Source organism: Cydia pomonella, chromosome 25, assembly GCF_033807575.1.
Source record: "Cydia pomonella isolate Wapato2018A chromosome 25, ilCydPomo1, whole genome shotgun sequence".
Taxonomy (NCBI): Eukaryota; Metazoa; Arthropoda; class Insecta; order Lepidoptera; family Tortricidae; genus Cydia; species Cydia pomonella.
The window spans coordinates 6131461-6157783 of NC_084727.1; the positions used below are offsets into that span (position 1 = coordinate 6131461).

The 26323-nt window shown below is 42.5% G+C and overlaps 3 protein-coding genes across 5 annotated transcripts in view; 2 read left to right on the forward strand and 1 right to left on the reverse strand.

Annotated features, from left to right (window-relative positions):
- LOC133531673 (poly [ADP-ribose] polymerase tankyrase) overlaps window positions 1-14229 on the forward strand; it is a 34438-nt gene extending 20209 nt beyond the window's left edge. For all 3 annotated transcript variants that reach the window (XM_061870031.1, XM_061870033.1, XM_061870032.1), the window contains exons 18-24: window positions 246-358; window positions 1120-1283; window positions 3130-3287; window positions 3633-3795; window positions 4228-4354; window positions 4971-8009; window positions 8946-14229. In XM_061870031.1, coding sequence (XP_061726015.1) covers window positions 246-358; window positions 1120-1283; window positions 3130-3287; window positions 3633-3795; window positions 4228-4354; window positions 4971-5160 — 915 coding nt within the window. In that variant the 3' untranslated portion in view covers window positions 5161-8009; window positions 8946-14229. The remainder of the gene's footprint in view (window positions 1-245; window positions 359-1119; window positions 1284-3129; window positions 3288-3632; window positions 3796-4227; window positions 4355-4970; window positions 8010-8945) is intronic.
- A 135-nt stretch (window positions 14230-14364) lies between these two features.
- On the reverse strand, window positions 14365-18631 carry LOC133531676 (uncharacterized). Its single transcript, XM_061870038.1, has 4 exons — window positions 18203-18631; window positions 16810-16975; window positions 16397-16559; window positions 14365-15988 (listed from the first exon to the last, which is right to left on the reverse strand). The coding sequence occupies exons 1-4, from the start codon at window positions 18507-18509 to the stop codon at window positions 15617-15619; spliced, it is 1008 nt and encodes a 335-aa protein (XP_061726022.1). The 5' UTR covers window positions 18510-18631; the 3' UTR covers window positions 14365-15616.
- A 134-nt stretch (window positions 18632-18765) lies between these two features.
- LOC133531539 (proteasome subunit alpha type-2) lies at window positions 18766-26223 on the forward strand. The gene is made up of 7 exons (XM_061869807.1): window positions 18766-18860; window positions 19047-19123; window positions 19378-19476; window positions 20126-20282; window positions 23038-23193; window positions 23484-23580; window positions 26108-26223. Exons 1-7 carry the CDS (start codon window positions 18820-18822, stop codon window positions 26183-26185), a joined length of 705 nt encoding a protein of 234 aa, XP_061725791.1. The 5' UTR covers window positions 18766-18819; the 3' UTR covers window positions 26186-26223.
- Window positions 26224-26323: the final 100 nt, after the last annotated feature.

A 26323-nucleotide genomic window follows, 5' to 3' on the forward strand; every position in this document is an offset into this window, starting at 1 on the left:
GCCAAAAATATGTATACACCACCCTAATATATGGGCCATAAGGTCGTGTATACATATTTTTGGCTCTTCGATCGTGTCGATGTTTTCAGACGTGACTGTACACCTTAGCAACAACACTTGAGCAACATGCTTAAAATATAAGACAATTTCGTGCTTCGAATTTAACAGGTGAACAAGATGGCGCTGTACAGCTCCATACATTTTGCGGCAACTCTGATTGTCATTGACCATTTTGTCGTATGCAGGTGGTACCAAGCAACTATTGGGCGGAGGGCTCCCGAGGCAGTTTAGAAGACGCGGCGGGCCGACCTGCCTCGGCTCTTTCCACGTCGGAGTCTTTACAAACGTTCCTCTCGAGGTATGTATATAGAATTGTATGGTAAAAACAATCGTATCTACTAACTTTTTTACCTACTTAATATTTAAGGTAGGAGCTACAAGCTGGACCTTGGATACCCTAGATTTACGGGTCATTTTGTCATTGCAAACTGAATTCGGAAATTAAACAAAAAAACTTACCTTAGAGGGCTGATTATATTTTTCCTGTAAAATGTATAATAATGCTAATATTATGTAAAAAATCATAATTTTTCTTTGGTAAACTTCGGATTTAGAGGAGGGGGATGGTATTTTTTTCACAATGAAAAAAAAATCAAAATGTTTTGTAACGTACAATTAGAGCTCTTGCCAATGTTACCCCACTTGACCTAGTCACTAGACTTTGAAATTTTGCTACCTCTTCATATTGGGCATTTTCCACACTTTTCATAGTTAATAAAAATAAAATAATAATACTGTCAATATGTCTGGGTTAGCGTTGTTCATAACATGACTATTCCAAGTGGTTCTCGAGATATTAAGCGATATGACAGGCAGACAGACGGACAGACAGAGTCGCACCATAAGGGTTCCTTTTGTATCTTTTTGGTACGGTTCTCTAATAATAAACAAAAATTGGTGCAGGTACCTAAAGTACCGTATGTTAAAAACATTAATATAATGTACCCAAATCATAAACTATTATATAGGCCACAGGAATAACGCCCGTTTTCCGGCACTTTTTAACCTCTGCAGTGACAGCAGTTTTGCGCTTGTCTACAATAAAAAAACTTGTTTCAGTATCGGCCTGGAGCAGCTAGCACCAGTATTAGAACGCGAGCAAATCACAATAGATATATTATCAGAAATGTGTCATGAAGATCTCAGAGCTGTGGGCGTAGCGGCCTACGGGCATCGACATCGGCTGCTAAAAGCGGCGCGGCAGTCTGCGCAGGCGGCGTCAGGTGAGGCCACAAGATTATATTCATCACTTAAAAAAACAACAAGATGTGATAAAAAGTTGGCGCCATCTTGAATTTTTGCATTTTTGGTCCGATTGTGTTGAAAATCCTTATATAGGGACCCCAAATGACCTTAATATGAAATATTGGTCAATATTTAAAAGAACCTATAGGCATCGACATCTGTTGCAAAAAGCGGCGCGGCAGTATGCACAGGCGGCGTCAGGTGAAAACACAAGCTTATATTCATCACTTAAAAAAATAACAAGATGTCATAAAAAGTTGGCGCCATCTTGAATTTTTTACATTTTTGCTCCGATCGTGTTGATAATCCTTACATAGGGACCCCAAATGACCTTAATATGAAATATTGGTCAATATTTAAAATAACCTATAGGCATCGACATCTGTTGCAAAAAGCGGCGCGGCAGTAGCTTATATTCATCACTTAAAAAAATAACAAGATGTGATAAAAAGTTGGCGCCATCTTGAATTTTTGCATTTTTAGTCCGATCGTGTTGATAATCCTTACATAGGGACCCCAAATGACCTTAATATGAAAGATTGGTCAATATTTAAAAGAACCTATAGGCATCGACATCTGTTGCAAAAAGCGGCGCGGCAGTCTGCGCAGGCGGCGTCAGGTAAGATCATCTTATATTCATCACTTAAAAAAATAACAAGATGTGATAAAAAGTTGGCGCCGTCTTGAATTTTTGCATTTTTGGTCCGATCGTGTTGAAAATCTTTACTAACGGACCCCAGATGACCTTAGTATGAAAGATTGGTCAATATTTACAAGAACAACAAGGTATTTATGGACATTCTATCAGAAATGTGCCACGAAGATCTCAGAGCCGTGGGCGTAGCGGCCTACGGGCATCGACATCGGTTGCAAATGCGGCGCGGCAGTCTGCGCAGGCGGCGTCAGGTTAGAACTAGCTTACCCTAGGCTTAGGTTAGATTTGGTTACCCTTTAACAGATAAAACAAAATCGACGCCATTTAATATTTTGTGTTTTTGGCCTAATCGTGTTGAAAATCAATACATTGGTTACCCTTTACGAGATGTAACAAAAGTTCGCCTAGAAAGTCGACGCCATTTAGATTTTTTGCTATTTTGGTCTGGTCGTGTAGAAAACCCAATGGGATCTTAAATGAGGTTCCGAAATCGTCTGCTCAAACTCGACTCGACTGCCTTTCTCTGATGACTTGGAAGCTGATTATACTAACTCAGTAATACAAGTATACCAACACAAATTCATTTAATTTGGGCATAGAGAAATAAGAAGCAAGCATAGAGTGCTCACTCCATACAGCAGTTTTGGTACCAAAACGCTTATTATTTTCTTAGTCGACATCTAGCATCGATTAGCGGAATTATCAGTACTGCTGCGACGAACGATAAGTCTAATGCCCAATAATTTTCAGCTAATATTATAACCGGGTTCCGGGTTCGCCAATTCTGGGGATTAGTTGTCAAGCGGACTCCAGGCTCCCATGAGCCGTGGCAAAAATGCCGGGAAAACGCGAGGAAGAAGAATATAACTGGGGTAACCGGAACTTTATTTTCAACTCCTTTTGCTTTGAATATTAGTTGTACATTGTTGAGAAATACAATTTTCGTCAGTTGCGACACCTGAGACATCTAGTCATGTAGCGGTACTGATATTCCACTACTCGATGCTAGATGTCTACTACGAAATTAATAAGCGTTTTATTACCAAAACCGATATATGGAGTGAGCAATCTATGCTTATTTCTGTATGATTTGGGCTATTTAGGATCTGCTGATTGAAATATAAAGTTTGTCTTTTTTTCTTTAAAATGTTTTTCTATTTTTTATTTAGAATGGTATGGCGGCACAACCCTAGTCGACGTGACACCGACATCAAGTGACGAGTGCGGCGAGAGCGAGTACGCGATAGTCGAAAGGGAGATGCAAGCTTCCGTACGGGAGCATCGAGATCAAGCGGGCGGGAATTATACACATTATAATGTAGTCAGGGTAAGTTTTTTTTAATACCACGTCCGTGGCAAACAAGCATACGGCCCGCCTGATGGTAAGCAGTCACGGTAGCCTATGGACGCCTGCAACACCAGAGATATTACATGCACGTTGCCGACCCTATAATAATAAGTATAATATTTCGTTTTTCTTTTTGGTCCATCCATACATCCAGGGTTCTTATTCTTAAAGGACAACGTTGTTACACCACTTGAATTGCAAGCGTCATTAGGCTATGGTAACCACTTACTATAAGGCGGGCATTTTGTTTGTATCGCCATCTTTTGGATTTCCCAAACACCTTCAGGTTTTCTATCGTGTAAAAAAGTTTTTAAATCTTCTCAGATACAAAAAATAGTAAACGGGCGTTTATGGGAGCGCTACCAGCACCGGCGGCGGGAGGTGTCCGCGGAGGCAGGTGGCGCTAACGAGCGCATGCTGTTCCACGGCTCGCCCTTCATCAACGCCATCGTACAGAAGGGCTTCGACGAGAGACACGCCTACATCGGTGAGTACAAACAAGATCAGAAAGTCGACGCCATCTTGAATTTATATATTTTCAGTCCGATCGTATTGAAAATCTATTCGGGAGTAGGTGGGGTCAGGTTAGAACACTAGTTTACTAGATCACCGAGCCAGAATATGGATGTTCTATCAGAAATACTTCGATATGAGGTAAAAAAGTGGGCGCCATTTTAAATTTATGCTTTTTTGGCCCGATCATAATCGTTTACATAGTCAACGGAAGAGAATACCAAGTTTGAAGGTGATATTCCACTTGCGAAGCGAGCCCACACAAATAATTATAGTTTCATATATGATTGTCTATGAGACGTAATATTGTATATATTTTTGCAGCCATTTGTGTTACAACTTACAAGTTGTGTTACTGACTTTTCGATCCTAAATCTAAAAATGTATTTATCAAAAACATGTTTAGGTGGCATGTTCGGCGCGGGCATATACTTCGCGGAGCATTCTTCCAAAAGCAACCAGTACGTGTACGGTTTCGGCGGCGGCTCCGGCTGCCCCGCGCACAAGGATCGCAGCTGTTACCTGTGTCACAGGTATTTATGATTAGTATTTGTACCTGGTATTTTTATATAGTTAAAGTGTACGGCTTCGGTTTGTACAGTATTTGTAATTAATAAACGTGTACGGGTGTTCGGTGACTCCAGCTGCTCCGCGCACAAAGATCGTTGTTACAGGTAATCTTAATGTACATGGTATTTGTACCTGGTATTTTTGTTTTGATTGGGCCTGACTGATCAATCAAAGACAACGGGTTGAATTAATATAATTGGGTAATATCTTGGAGGATTTAACAACTGGAGACGCTTGTCTGTAATTTTCTGTACAAAACAGTCTGCCGATTTGTTGCCGGGGAAGGGCCCGTCAAATGTATGGCTATTTGTACGTAACATATAAATAGCCATGTCAGATAAACGTCAGACTATTGGCCGAAAATTTCGTCAGAGGGGTAAGCCCTTAAAGGCGATATATGAAGGCCGAAGTTTTGCACTTGAGATATTTGTCTATTATTTTTACACGATTTTTAGTGCTACGAGTATTGTAGTGTGGAGTATGCTCCCCTCTCATGTTACTTACTATATAAGCATGTAACCGACTTATTTGTCGTAAAATATGTTCCTCTTCTTAACATTTGTTCATATGTACTTCCAGACAGCTCCTCTTGTGCCGCGTGACACTGGGGCGCGCGTTCCAGCTGTCGGCGGCGCTGAAGATGGCGCACGCGCCGCCCGGCCACCACGCCGTGTCGGGCCGCCCCACGCAGGGCGGGCTCTGCTACCCCGAGCACGTCGTGTACCGGGGGGAACAGGTACGTACACGTTCCAGCTGTCGGCGGCGCTGAAGATGGCGCACGCGCCGCCCGGCCACCACGCCGTGTCGGGCCGCCCCACGCAGGGCGGGCTCTGCTACCCCGAGCACGTCGTGTACCGGGGGGAACAGGTACGTACACGTTCCAGCTGTCGGCGGCGCTGAAGATGGCGCACGCGCCGCCCGGCCACCACGCCGTGTCGGGCCGCCCCACGCAGGGCGGGCTCTGCTACCCCGAGCACGTCGTGTACCGGGGGGAACAGGTACGTACACGTTCCAGCTGTCGGCGGCGCTGAAGATGGCGCACGCGCCGCCCGGCCACCACGCCGTGTCGGGCCGCCCCACGCAGGGCGGGCTCTGCTACCCCGAGCACGTCGTGTACCGGGGGGAACAGGTACGTACACGTTCCAGCTGTCGGCGGCGCTGAAGATGGCGCACGCGCCGCCCGGCCACCACGCCGTGTCGGGCCGCCCCACGCAGGGCGGGCTCTGCTACCCCGAGCACGTCGTGTACCGGGGGGAACAGGTACGTACACGTTCCAGCTGTCGGCGGCGCTGAAGATGGCGCACGCGCCGCCCGGCCACCACGCCGTGTCGGGCCGCCCCACGCAGGGCGGGCTCTGCTACCCCGAGCACGTCGTGTACCGGGGGGAACAGGTACGTACACGTTCCAGCTGTCGGCGGCGCTGAAGATGGCGCACGCGCCGCCCGGCCACCACGCCGTGTCGGGCCGCCCCACGCAGGGCGGGCTCTGCTACCCCGAGCACGTCGTGTACCGGGGGGAACAGGTACGTACACGTTCCAGCTGTCGGCGGCGCTGAAGATGGCGCACGCGCCGCCCGGCCACCACGCCGTGTCGGGCCGCCCCACGCAGGGCGGGCTCTGCTACCCCGAGCACGTCGTGTACCGGGGGGAACAGGTACGTACACGTTCCAGCTGTCGGCGGCGCTGAAGATGGCGCACGCGCCGCCCGGCCACCACGCCGTGTCGGGCCGCCCCACGCAGGGCGGGCTCTGCTACCCCGAGCACGTCGTGTACCGGGGGGAACAGGTACGTACACGTTCCAGCTGTCGGCGGCGCTGAAGATGGCGCACGCGCCGCCCGGCCACCACGCCGTGTCGGGCCGCCCCACGCAGGGCGGGCTCTGCTACCCCGAGCACGTCGTGTACCGGGGGGAACAGGTACGTACACGTTCCAGCTGTCGGCGGCGCTGAAGATGGCGCACGCGCCGCCCGGCCACCACGCCGTGTCGGGCCGCCCCACGCAGGGCGGGCTCTGCTACCCCGAGCACGTCGTGTACCGGGGGGAACAGGTACGTACACGTTCCAGCTGTCGGCGGCGCTGAAGATGGCGCACGCGCCGCCCGGCCACCACGCCGTGTCGGGCCGCCCCACGCAGGGCGGGCTCTGCTACCCCGAGCACGTCGTGTACCGGGGGGAACAGGTACGTACACGTTCCAGCTGTCGGCGGCGCTGAAGATGGCGCACGCGCCGCCCGGCCACCACGCCGTGTCGGGCCGCCCCACGCAGGGCGGGCTCTGCTACCCCGAGCACGTCGTGTACCGGGGGGAACAGGTACGTACACGTTCCAGCTGTCGGCGGCGCTGAAGATGGCGCACGCGCCGCCCGGCCACCACGCCGTGTCGGGCCGCCCCACGCAGGGCGGGCTCTGCTACCCCGAGCACGTCGTGTACCGGGGGGAACAGGTACGTACACGTTCCAGCTGTCGGCGGCGCTGAAGATGGCGCACGCGCCGCCCGGCCACCACGCCGTGTCGGGCCGCCCCACGCAGGGCGGGCTCTGCTACCCCGAGCACGTCGTGTACCGGGGGGAACAGGTACGTACACGTTCCAGCTGTCGGCGGCGCTGAAGATGGCGCACGCGCCGCCCGGCCACCACGCCGTGTCGGGCCGCCCCACGCAGGGCGGGCTCTGCTACCCCGAGCACGTCGTGTACCGGGGGGAACAGGTACGTACACGTTCCAGCTGTCGGCGGCGCTGAAGATGGCGCACGCGCCGCCCGGCCACCACGCCGTGTCGGGCCGCCCCACGCAGGGCGGGCTCTGCTACCCCGAGCACGTCGTGTACCGGGGGGAACAGGTACGTACACGTTCCAGCTGTCGGCGGCGCTGAAGATGGCGCACGCGCCGCCCGGCCACCACGCCGTGTCGGGCCGCCCCACGCAGGGCGGGCTCTGCTACCCCGAGCACGTCGTGTACCGGGGGGAACAGGTACGTACACGTTCCAGCTGTCGGCGGCGCTGAAGATGGCGCACGCGCCGCCCGGCCACCACGCCGTGTCGGGCCGCCCCACGCAGGGCGGGCTCTGCTACCCCGAGCACGTCGTGTACCGGGGGGAACAGGTACGTACACGTTCCAGCTGTCGGCGGCGCTGAAGATGGCGCACGCGCCGCCCGGCCACCACGCCGTGTCGGGCCGCCCCACGCAGGGCGGGCTCTGCTACCCCGAGCACGTCGTGTACCGGGGGGAACAGGTACGTACACGTTCCAGCTGTCGGCGGCGCTGAAGATGGCGCACGCGCCGCCCGGCCACCACGCCGTGTCGGGCCGCCCCACGCAGGGCGGGCTCTGCTACCCCGAGCACGTCGTGTACCGGGGGGAACAGGTACGTACACGTTCCAGCTGTCGGCGGCGCTGAAGATGGCGCACGCGCCGCCCGGCCACCACGCCGTGTCGGGCCGCCCCACGCAGGGCGGGCTCTGCTACCCCGAGCACGTCGTGTACCGGGGGGAACAGGTACGTACACGTTCCAGCTGTCGGCGGCGCTGAAGATGGCGCACGCGCCGCCCGGCCACCACGCCGTGTCGGGCCGCCCCACGCAGGGCGGGCTCTGCTACCCCGAGCACGTCGTGTACCGGGGGGAACAGGTACACGAAACAAGTATTTTGGAACGGGTATTTTTACTTAGTATTTCGTAACTGCTATTTTTTTACAGCTGGGTAACTGAGTACTTCAATAACCTCGTATTATTATCTCGTAAAAGCCGTTGTTGTGATGTGTTCATCTTATTGTTCGTGAGATCTAAATTCACACACTTGACACAGACAACCCCCGTAAAACGTAAACGCGCATGACCCATTGAAATTAGAAATAAAATCCTGTAATAATGATTGGGTCCTTCAAGCACTTAAAAACAATATTTCGCTTTTCTTAAACTAACTTATGTTACATTTTTAGATCTCAGATATTGAATAATGTACGATAATAATTTATCACGTAAACAGTTATCTATTATGTCTTTCCTAGTGTTGCGGTCGAGCCTGTCGATTCGATTCATATGACATTTTCGAAAATTGATTAAAATCGATTAAATTATAAACGATACATTTAAAACAAAGAAAAAATGACAACACAATGAAATACGATGTGAAAAAAGGTTAATTAATAATACAAACATGCAAAAATTGGCTGTAAAATTGTTTTCATTTAATTCGATTATAATCGATAGATGCGTCGTAGTCGCATCACTACAAACTTAACTAGGCAACTCTCAAATGTATGGAAGGTAGAGGTAAGGAATAGAATCTCCATATACCAAAAAGATATACGCTACAATACCTAGAATACTTGAAAAAAAAATCAAATCATAGACAGCGCACTTTACTCTAGAGAGATTTAGATCTATTATTTATAGCTGACAGCTGGACACAACCTTCCATAATCAAATGTGTGAACTTAGACCTCTCACACAATAGTGTAATTAACAAACTGATTGATTAAGGTTAAATATAGCGCCAGCTGCCTTACCAACGATAACTGACAAATATCCATACAAGTATACTAAAATGTGTTTTTTGTTACAGGCTTACCCGGAATACCTAATAACGTATCAAATAGTCGGCAGCGAGGGCAACACGGGCGCAGTATAAATACCAAGTATTTTTACCTGGTACCAAGTACCTAGTGCGTCCCAGTACAGTGAGCTGTGAAATAGCATCGAGAAATCATGAATTAATTCATTGATAAACTCACTATGCACTTTTATGGCTGATGGTACAGTCAAGGTATTAAATATCGACACGGATAAAGTGCCATAAATATGTACACACTACTTTAATGTATGGGCAATAAGGTCGTGTATATATATTTTTGGCACTGTCCGTGTAAATATTTAATACATTGACTGTACCTAAATGAAAATATTTTTGAATATTGTTTAGTTGTAGACTAGAAACTAATGTGTCGTTTTCAAACAAAAGGTACCAGTTTTTTAGGTTGTCAATATGCAATAAATAATCATCATTATTGACAACTGTGATGCCTTTTTGCCAAAAATACTTCACGAATTATTGTCTGCATGCGTTCTGGTTCAACTGTTGCACAGTCGCGTCTGAAAATATCGATACGGACAATGCGGCAAAAATATGTATACGCTACCTTAATATATGGGCAATAAGGTCGTGTGTACATATTTTTGGCGCTTTGTACGTATGTATATTTTTAGACACGACTGGACTAACGATTTAGAACTATGTAGTGCCCACGCTAGCGTAGTGCGGGTTAGATAAAAAGGGTCACTCTAACCTAACTTTGTACAAGTGAGGGAGGGTCATTACGAACATCAAGGTTATAGTTTTTCAGTTTTTTTTTTAATTTGTAATACAAAAAAAAAAGTGAAACATAGAATATATAGCGATCGACATCAAAATCAAAGTGATTTGTTAAGATTTTGTTAGTGTAAACCGTTTTCTCTCGAAATGGAAATTTCATAGAAAAAGTACCGCTATTTCGTTGGAATCGCAAAGCAATCTTCCCTCTTAATTGGAGTAAAAGAAAAAGATGCCCGCAAATTGTTAACTTTGGTGTTCGCGGTAGGCCTTCTGCTCACCGCGGCAACGCGCTGGTGTGAATCGCCTAATAAAAAACTTACCCAGAAAACTGTTCGTTAACCAGATGGCGTTATACCTCTGTACTAGCTTATTTAGTTCTCAATTCAACTAAATATACTTCGGACATAATATAGTGAAACTGTTAAAAAGGGAACGACTTTTCATTTACTAGTGCTTTACTCATTTTGTAGGGGGCCTATGGGGGGTATGGAGCTTCGAGCAACACCGTCTTCCGACACGTCGGAAGGGAGGAGCCCAAGCGATATCTTACCGAACAAATCTATCTGTAATGACGACACAAATACATAGAAAATGACACACGTAAAAGACAAATCTTGCACACCTCGATCTCTTTTTGTGTACGGACGAGTCACAACATGCACCGCCATAGGTACAGTTGTACCTATGCTTCGGCAGAGGGGAAATAGTACGAATGCTGTCTCCCTTCCGTGTTGCTCGAAGGTATGGAGGGTAGAGGTAAGGAGAACAATCTCTTATGGAAGAACTGTTATTAGTGTCCAGCTGGCAGCTGTAAATAATAGTTCTAAATTTCTCCGGTGGCGCTAGGGTAGCACAAGGACATAACATGAACTTGACGTTATTGACGGAGTGAAGTGCGCTGTCAGCGAGTTGATTTTTTTATCTAAGTCAAAAATTTGTTCGCGATATATCGTGGCGCCACCTATTTAAGGTTTTTTGATTTTTGACACTTTTCATACACATAGATTGTACTCCTTACTTCTACCCTCCATAATTAATAGTCCACGAACTGTCAAGTCGTATGGGTTACCATGGTAACGCACTAATAATATTAGACTAATACCCTTTGAGAAACGGGCCCTGGAGTTCCGAAACTGGATTTTCCACTATAAAAGGTTGTGTATATTGTTATTAGTTGTATATATTGAATCGAGGAAATCAGACACACACTTTAATCGGGATAAATTACAAGTAGCAAGTAATTACAATTTCTGCATTAAAAGAAACGCAAATAGGTTATTTTACTAACAAAATAAGTCTAAGGTCAATATGGGTAAGACCGACATATAAAATGTATTGCTGGGAAGTCCGTCTTCGCTCAGACACGTACATCATACATACAGCCGGATCCCTTTGTTTGACATAATGTAATGATTATCAGATTATCATAGTCATAATTCTGAAACCGTTAATTTTTCATGATTTTCGTTAGGTTATCCTATAGATAGGATAGGTTAGGTTTGTTTTATGGCAATCCTGAAAAGTTACGCGTTTCTGAGAAAAACAAATTATTACTAACGAAAATGCGGACAAAATATACATTAGGACTTAAAACTTTATGGAAAACAATAGAGACCCTAAAGTCACGTTTGAAAATATCGGTACTGAAAAGTGTCTAAAATATGTATACGCGACCTTATTGCCCAGATATTAAGGTAGTGTATACATATTTTTGGCGCATTGTCGGTATCGATATTTTCAGACGTGATCATACATCGCTCAGACACGCCCATTTCCCGGAGGGGAAGGCAGAGACCACGGATTTCCACTTGCTACGATCCTGACATACCTCTTTCGCTTCACTTCCAAACATTCCTCATACACGCTCGCCGGTTTAGGGTGCTCTTGACCTGGCCTTTCTTCAGGACTTTCCCGATTTGATCAGAGAGAGTTTGAAGATGATTTTATACCCCATTTCATTTACCATGGCGGGATTTCACTTGAGACGGTCATTGAGGCGTAAACAATACAAAAGATACCGAGAGAGAGAGAGATCGTATCTTACATGTAATTGTCACTGACAAACAACTGTATAAAACATACTTTTTCAAGTTTATTTGCTTAGCCTTTTTTTAATAGACCAAAACGTCTTTAAACCTATTAAATGTATCAATTTTATTTTTCAAAACGAAATATCACGTTTTACCTCTTTGTTTTTAACTCATTGATTTATCCATTATAAAATAAAAGCTTAATCTAATTCTAATAGTAACACAAAATCTACTCACACACAGGGCCGGATTTAAGGGAGGGCAACCGGGGCCACTGCCCCGGGGCCTCCACAAAAGAGGGGCCCCCACTATAGAAAATTCGGAAAATTTACCATTTTATTTGGAAAAAAATTGGGGCCATGGGGCCTCCACTCCTTTATTGCCCGAGGCCTCCAGACATCTAAATCCGGCATTGCTCACACATATTTTTTAATGAAAATTGAGAACTGAAATTGTGAAAAGTGTGATGCTAGGACATTTAGTACTAATACTACGATTCCATATGAAATTTAAAATAATGTACACGTAAAAACCATGTCAGACATGATAAAACCAATGAAAATTCGTAGATATACAATGTTGAAATTAAATGGCAAAATAACGTTGCCCATGGACACGACGGGTCTCTATTGATTCCCATAAAGTTTTTAGTCATAATGTATTGTTTGTCCGCATTTTCGTTAGCCATAATTTGTTTTTTCTCAGAAACGCATAACTTTTCTGAATTGCCATAAACCAAACTTAACCTAACCTATCTATAGGATAACCTTACGAAAATCCTGAGAAGTTAACGGTTTCAGAGTTATGACTAATGATAATCTGACTATCATTACATTGACTTTCAATAATTATGTCAAACGAAGGGATCCGGGACACGCCACATGTAACACCAGACGGCTTGCAATTGCGTTGCCAATCTTTAATATGGGTCCGTAAATACCGCAGGCGACAGTTCATTCCACAGCTTAGCTGTGAGAGGCAGGAGTCCTCAACTGTAACCTACCAACCTACGTGGTAAACTGATGGAAATTTTGCGTAGAGCGATGGCGAAAAGAAGCGTTGACGTTATCTTAATATTCGTATGGAATAGAATACATAATTAGTGCTCTTAAAATGGCTTTGAGCTAACCTCCAAAATTTGTCTTAGACACACTTTAATAATCAATAATTATTTGATGGTGGTTATATCACGCGTGGTCAGTCCTGTGCACACTGAATGCATGTGCGTAAACGTACTCGTTCCCCTTCGTTGTAATGTATAGGATCTTGTGAAAGATGGCACACCGCTAGCGTGCACGGCTCCACCATTTTAGTGCACGTTTACGCACACGCAGCCGCTGTGCTCTGCGTTTAATTATATCGAGTTAGCTCTAAGCCGATCGCGGTAACATTCGAAAACGTGAACATTTACAATGCATTTGTAAAACGAACTTGTCTCGAACTTTGTTGAGAAGAAAAATCTTGTAACCGTACTTCGAGTTAGCATTTGACATTTTCTGCGTGAACTCGATCGCATTTCCTCTATCGCACCAATACGTCAATCGGTACGAGCGAGATGGACTGCGATCGAATTTATGCAGTCGACAGCGTAAACTTCAAGTGTCAAGTCATGGTACGGCTACAGGAAAAACTATCTATATAAAATAAGTCATCAAAAAATAATGTAGTATTCAAATTTTTCATAGTGTGGAAGGAATATTTTATTGCATAATATGTTGCATCATTGTTTTCATTGTTGTAATTGAAATTGTTAGATCGGATTTTCTTCGAAACGCAAAGTTATTTACTATATGCAATTAATCGCATTTCCCCAGTCTAAAAACAGGACTATATACTGTAGTGCCACTAGAAAGTAGAAACTAGCTGAAAATATACATACATCTCTTTGATTTAGCTAAGCGTAAAACAGAGACAGATATCTTCAGCTTTTAGCACGATTGGTTGGCCAGACAATATATTATATGGTAATGGGACTGACTAATATGGGGTTCAAAACTTTAAATTGCTCACTACAGAGAGAGTTTTTCAAACCTGTAGTAAGTAGTTGTATCTATTCTTGTTATTCGTTAAATTCGCAAAAAATATACAGCAGCAGTAATTAATGATACAAAATATTAAAGTATTTTTAGTTTTTTTTAAACTCCAAACTAACCTGGAACTCGAATACATGGAAGTGGCGACAGATCCATATGAGAGACGGCACACCGCATGCGTGACGTGTGCTTGCACGGCTCAAACATTTTAGTGCACGCGCGCGTGCATGTTTACGCACATGCAGCCGGTATGGTCTGGCCTTAATTATTGCAGCGCTATCTGCGTTAGGCTTTGTGAGTTACATCCTTGTTTAATTTTTTTCATTTTGAAGGTTATATTTTGGTTATCTGCGAGAAATTGCATAGAGTAAAGTATTGTTTTGGTAATTTATCGATATGGTGTATATACGCGTTCATAGTGTAGCCGTTTAGGAGGTAAGGGATGGAGAAATAAATTTTGAATTTTTATTTTAACATGTGGTTTTATTTCCAATATCTAATAAACAATTATACACGACGATATGTTATACTTAAATTACTTATTATATTATAGAGGCAGTTATTCATTGCTTTCTATGATAAAAATGCTTTTTCATTAAAATTAACTTTGTGTAAAAAACAATCAAAGATGACTCAAAAGAAAAAGTTTTTGAAGTATACATATGAATGAACATCAAAAGTGTTTTACTATTCCTCTATTTACATCTAATACTTATAAAAATTTATTTCGTAACACAGAATTTTTTCCACATGAGTAGGTTAAAACATTTTAAGACAACAAAGTACAATCTTCAATTTAAGGTTGAAGCCTGCAACGATTTTAACTTTTTGTCTAAAATACTTTAGTATAAACATTACAATTGACAAATTCCTTCAATCCCTAACGGGTTTTTGAATTGCTAAATTTTACTAACTTCTACTATATGCATATAGTTATATAGTATAATATGACTAGATCACTCAACGGATAAACGTATACATATCGAAAAAAAAAAAACGTATTACACTACCCATTTTACCCGTATGCTAACTTAAAGCTGACACAGACGGGCGCACCTACCGGGCCGTGACCTTGGTTTGGCCAGCATATCTCTTTCTCGCTCTAACATATAGCTGCATCCTTAACAAACTTACGGCGGACCGTTTTCAACTGGATCGAACAGGCCTCGGACCGGATTAAGGTCGCAGTCCGATACACCCGTCTTTGAGGGAAATGTAACAAGATTTTAGGAGCTACTAAATCGGGTCCCGACAGATCGCGTAGTGTAATATGCTTTTAAGTATTGCTCTTATTTCTTGTTTATTGACAACATTAGGTATTGAAGTGTGTTAGATCCATTATTAAAATGCCAGTTTACTAGGAAGTCAGACCGAGTGGTTTTGACAGCCCAGGCAGTGCAAGTGTTATTTTAAACGTCAAACTTCTATGAAATTATGACATTTACTTAACACTTGCACAGGCTGGGCTATCAAAATCGCTGCCAACTTAGCTTGGTCTGACTTTTTTACTAAATTGTAATTGCTACTTTGAGAATACATCAGATAATTTGATATAAATATTAGTACTCATATCTCGCCAACTTTTCTTCATACTTTTCATTGAACACATTCAGTACCAGCGCGAGCTACGCGCTATGAGCGATGACATGGGAAAATCCATATGTAACGAAAAACGCCTACGAAAAGAGAACCCGCCTAGCGGGTCGCTGGCGATGAACGTGTTAAGTATTGTACTGGCGTATGACTGAAATGATCTCGGAAAGTTTCAATAACATTGTAGATACATTTAGTAAATTCTGGCATTTTAAAATTACGTCCAAATTATTCTATCTTCAAGCGCCATAACCTATGTTACACACATCTAAATACAAGGATTCAAATCCCCCGTCATATTTATATGCGAACACATGACTTTCTGCCCACTGGGCACAGCAATACGGAATAATTTCCCTTGCGGCATACACACGCACACTTTAAACTGCCCCGTGCTGGATTCCGTACGATTTAACGGTAAGGCTATGGGTAAATTTCTTACCGGTACATATACTCCTTCCTTACCGCTGATTATTACGGAGCCGTTGACAGATTTAAGGTAGATATCTTGGTCGGCGGACCAATAGAGTTCCTTGGATTCCATTCGGGTGCCTTCGGAGCCGCGGAGATGGGCGGAGGCGTCCGATTTCAGTTTCAAGTCTTGATCGGTGGGGGAGGCTATGCGTTTGGTTGAGATTTGCTGGAACAGAAAAATTATTAACTATTAGGTAGGTATTGAATCAAAGACCTGAAGGCATAGGCACGTGACGCTCCCAAATCGCAGTTTAGACAAAATAAGACGGCTCTAGGTCGTAGAAATATGTAGTGCAAGAGTTCACGAGGATACTCTGTTATCCGTTGTCGTTTTGCTTATACGAAGCATTTTCGCTACATATGGGGAAACCTGTTTTCAGTTACGACGTAGCGCTACGACCGATGCTCAGGGGTGAATATGTTATGCAAGATGAAGTATATAGGCATATCCTTTTGTTTTTTTTCTGGGATCACCAACAGTTTTTCTTAATGTAGGCGCGAAGAGTTGGCTTCCCATGGAAATTTATTTTCGCGCCTTTTTTTACTTACAAGTTTTGTGTTTCAGTAGAATTACCTTTGCACTAAGGTTGTTAACGCCATCAGGCACGTTCATCTCCTCAGTGGCGGTGCTGAAGACGGTGTCCCCAGACACGGGGTCCAAAAGTCGCATCGCGCCGACTCCGCGGACGAACACGCCGGAAGTGTTCACCGCTAACTTCGTTTCCGTGCGGGATAATCTGACGACAAAAACCGCCTCGAATTTCAAAATACGCGTTCCTCCTCTACAAGGTGTAACAAAAATTGCGGGGATCCGTTAATGCGCATTCGGTATCGTTTTCTAATTACGAAAAAGTAGGACATTTTTTTTTCGCGAAAAGTGTTGGCCCTTTTATGGAGGGTTGGCCGGTTTGAACCACATGTCCCTATCCTGTCCAAAACTTCGGTGAAACCTTATGTATGCGAAATATGCTATTATTTACAACTGACCTGGTCTGCAAATTGATTCGCACTGTGCCGTTCTCGCTGGAGATTTCGACTGGCTTGTCCCTGAAGCCCTCGAGTAGCCCATCACGCTTATAAACATGGTCCAATCCCGTGTCTCCTAGCAACTTTACAGCGTTATGCTCTGGGAGGAGCTCCATACTCTCCATGCCTGTAATGATCAAGATTAGGGACATGTTTTTACGAATAAGGACACTTATACGCAATGTACTATTATGTTAAATATAAACAATAGTACATTTTGTATTAAGGGCGGTAAACAAGAATATACGAGTGTGAATTGAAGCATTGAAGCCCGAAGCCGAACAACGTTTTTCATCACACTTGTGAGGAAAAAAGGGAAATAAATAAAACTTCTGCCTAATTTCGTACGTACAATACAGCCCTAGGTCGAAATTTAGGATTTACGGACTGCATCGCCTACGTATAACACCTTTTACGAGCAAGTGTGATGAAAGTACATTTTTTTCACGCTATTCCTTGTCATCGCGCCTTTATTTATTTCCGCCACGTATACCGCACGTGTCCAATACGCGACGAGAACACAGGCTGAGAGACGTCGAAGTATCATAAATATGGTAGGTATTAAAAACCGTTCCTAGCCGCGTAGCCAACATGCAAATTACGGAAGGTAGAGGCAAGGAACAGAATCTACCATATACCAAGAAGTGTCCGACAAAAAAAAAAAAATTGGTGGCGCTACAATACCTAGAATACTTAAGAAAAAAATCTAATCATAGACAGCGCACTTCACTCCGTCAATAACGCCTAGATTCTTAGCTACTCTAGCGCTACTCTGGAGAGATTTGGAACTATTATTTATAGCTGATAGCTGGACACTTGCAACAGTTCTACCATAAGAGATTTAACTCCTTTTAATTCCACACTCTATAGGCCGGCTGTTCCGTCGAGCACCACAATACATGCCCAAAATTAGAATCCCACTGCGGCGCATGGCTAAGGTGTGTATATGCACGTGGGTTTCAGTTCTTTTTGTATTAAAATTATGACATTTGCTCCAACAGTGGTCTCACTATGCGTAAGGTGGCTCCGTGTTGAGGGCTTAAATATATAGTATAGAGCTAACAAAGTCAGCTATCTATATCTACCTATAACTAAGTGCAGCAACGAACTGTAGCAGGGTGAATAGCTATATTTGTTATTATTGGGATGATGGTATTGATCAACGTCATTATAGCTTCAATGTAGGTCACTGCCCCTAAGTTACAATAATAAATAGGTACCTTTAGGTTGCTATAGTTTCCGGGCCCGATTAATTAGGAAAGGAATCTAAGTTCGACAACGCCGCCCTAATACCTGAAGGTCACGATGTAATATCAAATCGTAAAGGAAAATAACCAAGAAAAGGATAACTTACCTTGTCCAAGTCTCAAAACGGCTAGAATGGTGAATGTGAGAATCAGGTTCCCGATGGCGAGGATGAACAGCAAACACACCAGCGTCCAAAACGCAATAGTCTTCCGCCCTTTATGCACCGACTTAGTAACATCATTGCCGTTTTTATCGGAGTAACTCTTTATCCCACTAACATTGGTTTTGTTCCCAAAAACCTGACTTTGGGCGGGCGTTTTAGTAATAAGCGCCTTTTCAGCACGATTCCTCTCTAAAGTGCTATCGGACATAGCGTCGGATAAAGGCGAGACGCCGCGCAGATTGCTCAACATAGCGACTTGTTTTATTGAAAATACACCCGAAACATTAAATTTATAAATAGACTAATGTTTCCCTAAATTTGACAATCAAATATCGAGCGAATATGCACGCTTCCTATTGGTTAATGTTCTGACCAATCACAAAGTAAAGCGCATATTTGGATTCTAGCAATCGGCAAAATATTAAATAAATCGATTGAGGAAAACGAACGAATAATCGGAACGAACTTACCGAATCTGTGGAAATCATGACTGTCAGTCTGTCATATTTCAATCCTGCCAACATTCAGCAGTAAATAAATTTGACAATCTGCTTGTAATCATGGCGTCAGAACGTTACAGCTTTTCTCTAACAACTTTTAGGTAATTTTCTATTTATTTACGCAAATTTCCTTACGAACACTCCTGTGATTTTATTTGACAATTTGTGTGTCATCGTATTCGTGTATAAATAAGTGTATTTACATGTAATTTGCAAAGTTATAAGTTCTGCAACTCATCGCATAACTTTCCTACAAAAAGTGTACAAATTTCCTACTTTACTTTCAGCCCTTCAGGAAAATTAGTACAAATTGAATATGCTCTAGCCGCTGTAGCCGCCGGCGGCACGTCCGTCGGTATTAAAGGTGAGGTTTTTCTTGCGAATGAGGTTATGTTAGCGTCTATGATATGATACCTATTTTGTTCGTCATATACCACATTTAGAAATAGTAAAGGTAAATACACAAGCCTTATTTTATCTCACTAACGTATGCCTTTACATAAAGATCGTTGAAATAAGCATATCCTTAACAAATCACTCAATTGTGTTGCTCAAATTTTGTCATGTCATTTCATCATCAAAGTTTGTGGGGATATAATTTCTTTGCATACATTTCAGCGTCCAATGGCGTCGTGATTGCGACAGAGAACAAACACAAGAGCATCCTTTATGATGAACACAGTGTGAACAAGGTGGAAATGATCACTGGCCATATTGGTAAGTGACTGAAATTACCTTAATTAATTAGCACATTCACTGCTGAGCTACGGTCGAAGCCGATAATATGGATTTCTCGGTATGTAGCGGAAATGCTTCTTAGAGGGAAAATGACAGTGTGTCATGATTAGCACTGAATGGGTTAATACAAAATGCTTAAAATTAATGGATCACTTGGTCTGATAAATACTATTAGACTATTAGTAAAAAGGGGCATGTTGCAACATTTTTGTTTAAATTGTTGCAAACTGCAATGTTCTGCCACCAGGAGTAGGACTATCGCATATTGTAAACCATAGCGCAACTTATACATAGCAAGCCTTTAAACAGTTTTTTAGAAGCTTTCACTGTGACATTGATGCATCAAGGCAGTTTGTTTACACAAATTTCTTTATCTGCCTCTTCATCGCTGTGGTGGCCCTCAGTATGTACTCGAGGTGCCCCTAAACAGAGTTTTGTGTAATATCCAGTATTGTTACCACAGAACAATGAATATTGGCCTAACCTTATTTTGTAGACTTGCAAACAAACAATGAAAATATATTTGCAGTAAATAAACACATCTTGTTGCTGCCCCTTAGAAAACATACTTTTAAATACCTCCTTCGAAATCAGCCAAGAAGTTTGAACATTACAACTTATTTTTCAGGCATGGTGTATTCGGGCATGGGCCCAGACTACCGGCTGTTGGTGACACAGGCCCGCAAGATGGCCCAGCAGTACTACCTCATGTACCATGAGCCCATCCCGACAGCCCAGCTGGTACAGAGAGTCGCTACCGTCATGCAGGAGTACACACAGTCTGGGTAAGATTTATGTAGCTATTTGGTATTGAATTTTGAGTAGCTTAATATAGTTTTTGTCATCTATGATGATGGGCAGATCACGAGAGTCAAGGTACGCTCGTAAATGACATGATCTATATATAGCATAAAATATTAAAATATTACGATCAGATGTGTGAATACCAGCAAAGTAACAGTTTTGAATGATTCATCAGACTAAAATTGACCAGGATATAAACTGTGATTACCTTTTAATTTGTTTTTTAGCTCCCGATATTTCGACGAAGTTACATACATTTTGTTCACGGGGTAACTAGTAAGGTAGTAGGAAAACTATTTGACATGTTTTGCTACAGTGTCTATTTCACACCTGCAACACCTTTTTCTGTATTGTACATATACATTTCTCCTTTCGCTGTTCTTAATGCTGAGGATCGTGACATCATGTCCTTCTGTTGAGTACCAGAGGGCCTACCACGAACCACGTTCCACGTTATGTACGAATTTACAAATGTCACAGAGAGGCAATATGTCGAATGTGGTTCACGGTAGGCCCTCAGATTTCACCACAGGCATCTGTACCTCACCAAGTTATTATTATTATTATTATTAGAGCTTCAATATTCCACAGAGAATTTTATCGTTTGATATATATATTTATAAATATTAATTTTTATTTTTCTGCTGTAGACCCCTTCTGGGTAAAAGCCTCCACCAGCTGTTTCCATTTGTTTCTGTCTTTTGCTACGCTTTGCCATTCCTTGCCCACAGTAGCAACAATTTCGTCTTGCCATCTGGCTAGTGGATGTCCTCTCTTTCTAGAGCCCAGGGGGCCCCTCCATTTGGTCACCTTACCTGTCCACCTCCCGTCATTGAGCCTTGCCACATGACCAGCCTATCTCCATTTCATGCTCTGCGCAAAGTGTAAGGCATCAGTTACTTGTGTCCTTTTTCTAATATCGGAGCATCTTATTCTGTCTTTTAGTTTTATGCCTAAACAGCTTCTTTCCATTGCTCTTTGGGTGGTCTGTATTTTATTTTTGGTTGCCTGATTTAATGTCCAGGTTTGACAGCCATATGTGAGGCAAGGCAGCAGTAGCGGCGCGTGGAAATTCTGGCTAGGCAACACGGAACAAAAAAAAACCTAATTTATCATTATGTACTTTTTTCATGATAAAAGTGAAGCGTGCGCTAGGTGTATCCTTGGGCGCGACCTTTGCAGGTAGTGAATAACCCCCTTTGCCATACTATTATACACAAAAAATACAAAATTTCACGGGCTTAGTAACTTTATAATTATATAAATTTGTGCACAAAACTAAATAAAATCACATAAATACATTTAAAACTCTAATAATAACAACAAGCCTTGGTAACAACCGCGACGGGAGTGTTATCATAACATTATTCCATTTTCACCCACGAATTCTAAAACCTATTACTACAAACCTACAAACAGTACTTTCTTTGAAGAAACGTTCGTAATCAAATAATTAAATTTGAGATGAGACTACATAAGATACTGGGATTTTGTATCAAAATTTATCTTTTTTTAAAAGGTTTTTACAAAAATTGGTATTAATGATAGTAAAATACAATAAAATTTTACCCATTTATTCAATTAAATGTTTTTGTATGGCAATATTAAGCATACGCGCGGCATACGCACCCGATTCAAAATTGTGAATCATTACACTCCAATATAAATCTTACCTGTTTGTATTTAAGGTTTAAATTCAAATGAAGCAGCATGGTAATATAACTGAAGTTATCGCGGCCGTGTACAGAGGGCCTACCGCGTACCACGAAGTTCGCAAATAGCGAGCATCTTTCTCTGTCACCCTAATTACGCCAATGGAGTAAAAGAGAAAGTTGCCCGCAATTTGCGAACTTCGTTGTTCGCGGTAGGCCCCTCAGTACTCGCGGACTTTATGAATATGTGCGTGTATTTTTCCAATATAAACCTTATAGTCTTACGTTTAAGGTTTTTATTCAAATGAATAACTCGATACAAGACCGAGTTGCTTTGAAGCTCATTCGTGCGCACTCTCTATAGCAAATTTTATGAGCGTGTGCGTGAGTTTTCGTATCTGTGTAGTGGCGCATGAATGAATAGTCAAGCTGAGCTTCTCTTCGCGCGCTCGCTATGATTAGTTGAAATGTAATCAATAGTGAAGCTTTAGTAAATCGTGTTAACAATTCCAAGGTAATATATTACGTAGTGTTTTCATTATGGATATAATATTTTTAATTTTAATGATGATTTATAAGTTTGGTTTATGTAGCTATAAATTTTAGGCAAGCCGGTGGGAATCGGGTTGTATGGAGCCGCCGCCCCTGCAAGGCAGTAGGGATGAATCCATCACTGTTTTCTTCAGGTGTACAGGAAGTTGCGATTTGAGTATTTCTTTGTGAGCCCAGAATTGTTTCCATGTATTGGCTATTCTTCTTTCTATTTCTTTCGGGGTTAAATGATATTTGTTTCCCAAGATATACATATTTTTGGACGTATTCGAGTGTGGTGTTGCTTGCTAAAATGGGTACCGGTTTTTGATTAGTCATCAGTTTTGTTTTTTCGAGATTCATCTCTAACCCTACATTTGCACTAGCTGTCATTAGTTCATTTATCATCGATCCTAGTTGGGATGAGTTTTCGGAGAGTAATATGATATCGTCTGCAAATCTCAGGTGGCTCATATATTTCCCAGACACATATATACCTTTGTTTACCTTACCTCGCCAAGTGCATGTATATTAATATCCTGTATACTTGCAGCGGCGTGCGGCCGTTCGGCGTGTCGCTGCTGATCTGCGGGTGGGAGGGCGGGCGGCCCTACCTGTTCCAGTGCGACCCCTCGGGCGCCTACTTCGCCTGGAAGGCTACTGCCATGGGCAAGAACTTTAACAACGGGAAAACGTTCTTGGAGAAGAGGTAAGGTTGAAGTATTTATTGATGATACTTTAGAAGATAGGTACTTTATTTAAGCTTTTTACCGCCAATGACGTCAACTGACGCGCGACAAGGTTCATGATGACGAACCGCACACAATAGGCATGGAGTTCAAAGATATTTATATAATAAAAAAAAAAAACTACTATGTTTGTATGGAAAACTGAGCTTACTGCGGACTTTTAAGACTTTGTTAGCTAAGACTAAACCTGAAAACTAGACGGTTCTTTTATAGTATTCAGTTGACCAAAACCACTTTGTTCATGGTACAGGTATACTGAGGATTTGGAGCTGGATGATGCCGTCCACACCGCCATCCTCACGCTGAAGGAGGGCTTCGAGGGGCAGATGACTGCCGACAATATTGAGGTTGGTAACTGTACCAAAGTAAATAACTTGACTAATACATCTTAGTAATATATTTTTCTCGAAAATGCACTGAAGTATAAGAAATATTGTAACGAGCTAATGAGTACAAAAGTGGCGAGTCAAAGGGAACCGGTAAATCCCCATTTAGAGATCAAACTTGCACTTACTTCTTTCGTTTGATCAACTGAATTCATTGTACACTCAAGGTATTAAATATCGATACGGACAAAGTGACAAAAATATGTACACACTACCTTAATATATAGGCAATAAGGTCGTGTATACATATTTTTGGCACTATTTAAAATCTAATTTGTTACTCATTATTACTTGTTGTTATTACTTGCATTAATTACATGACATTCTAATGTTTATCGTAGTAAAAAAGGTTAGGTATATATCTTGTACATAGTCAATCTAGTTAGTATAAAAACAATATTTGTACGCCAGTCATGGCAGAACAAGGATCGGTCAAAACCAATGATGTAAAACCCATGTATATACGCTTGTTTGACTCAAATTCATTCATTCATTCCATATTTAATACCTTGACTGTACTGCAGTTGGCAATGTATCAAATATTGCATGGAGATTCTTGCGCCGTGTAAATGGGGCTTAATGGAAATTCTTAAAGTAGATATGTACGAGCCCTTACATCATACGGTCTAGTCTAATTACTGTTTGATAATACATTTCCACAAGAATATTGCGCTGTTTAAGAGGGAAGTCTTCAATCTGAATCTCTTCAAGGCTAGAGTAAATAGGTATCTCATAGGTAAGCGTGCTCCACCGTAGACCGCATCATCACTTACCATCAGGTGTGATCGTGGTCAAACGCCTGCCTATCCTCCATTAAAAAACCGGTCAAGTGCGAGTTCGTTTACCTCGCGCACCGAGTGTTCCGTACAAACTTTAAATTTTCTCATGAAAGACTTTTGACCAAAAGTATATTATTAGTATAATTGTGTACAGCGCCATCTATGGGCAAATTGGCTAACTAATTAGTGCGATCTGTATGTATGTTGGTTTTTCAGGGATAATTCTTTATCATGTGAACCGATGTCATTCAAAAAAAAGTCTACCACATACTCGTCCATAAAAAAAGAGATGTTTCTCCACTTCCAAACATTTTCCATTCTGCATGATTTTTCAGTGTTATTGACACAATGAAAAACTAGGTTTATAAGCAAAACAAAAAATTAAAAAAAAAACGTAACCTATAAACCTAGAATATATTATACTGAAGCGATCGACATCAAAATCAAAGTGATTTGTTAAGATTTAGTTGGTGGAAACTTTCTCCCGAAATGGAATATCATAGAAAAAGTACCGTTATTTCGTTAGGATCGCAAAGATATTCTTCCCTCTTAAGGCGAAGGGTAGGCCAAACGCTATCCATACAAACTTTGTGCGCGTTTTACTTCATTTGTGTTTGCGCTACAGTTATTATTTTTGGTAAATATGCTTATTTTTCGGTTAGGTTAGGTTATTATTGTATTTTTTTTTTAATAAAGATTTTTTTTTACATCAAGTTCTTTGTATATCCAATATATACAAGACCGCCTGTAGTCTGCCTCTACATTTAATCAATTGTTTATTTTTCTTGTCTCTTTTTACTGAGATGTGTCAATAAAGAGTATTCTATCTATCCATCTAGCTATACAAGCAAAAAATGAAATTAAATGCTATACTGCCAAAACTAACGAATAAAACTTGCACAAGGTTTGTATGGAGAATGCCTTGCCCTACCCTGCGCCTTAAGTATCGCAATCTAGCTGGACATACTTTTTTAATTTTTCTAGACCTTGCACAGTCACAATCAGATATATCGGAGCGGCCGAGGTGCTCACAAATATCTGAACACGCCTCTATTGTCAAAGCGTTACGGTGCATATTCAGATATTTTTGAACACCTCGTCCGCTCCGATATATCTGATCGCGACTGCACATCTTACACATTATACAATCAATTAATCTTTAGATTCTTTTTTTGTTTGAGAATCTCATATTTTTTCACGAGAGTAGGTAAAGTGTTTATTAAGAGGAATTCCTAGTTGCGATTTTTCCATACAAACGCTCTCGACTGTGTTTTTTTTTAAATAAGATTAATATCTGTGCCGCTATGTTTTGCTTTTTTGGATTATTTTATTTTGAAGAAACTACAGCGCCTCGAAAATCGTAAAAACGGCATAATTGAATTGGCTGCAGAGAAAGGCGCAGTATACAAATATGACAACAAATATCCAAAAAATCAAAACATAGCGGCATAGATTATTTCTTCCTCTTGCAGTTTCCAAAATTTCATAATGATTGGTTGCGTTTTGGAGAAGGAAACAGTCGAGAGCGAAACCTCGATTATTGAGTTTTTTACGTGGGAATTTTAGTCCGAGCTGCAGTTGTCCTTATCGCACGCACGCCCTCCCGCCCACCGCAACGCGACAGAAGCATAGCTTCAAAAATTCAAGATTTGATAAGTTGCTCAGCTAGGAATTACTCTTAAACTCACAAATAATTTATTTGTGTGCAGGTGGGGATCTGCGATGCGGCCGGCTTCCGCCGCCTCGAGCCGGCGCACGTCAAGGACTACCTCGCCAACATCCCCTAAGATTTATTTATGATGCATTAAATGAGTTTTATTTCTAATGTGACTTTATTTTGAATAATAACATTCACAACTCGATTAATGACGTATTCTCAAAGTTCACAATTTTAACCTTGGGCCTGTATGTTAACCTTTTGAACG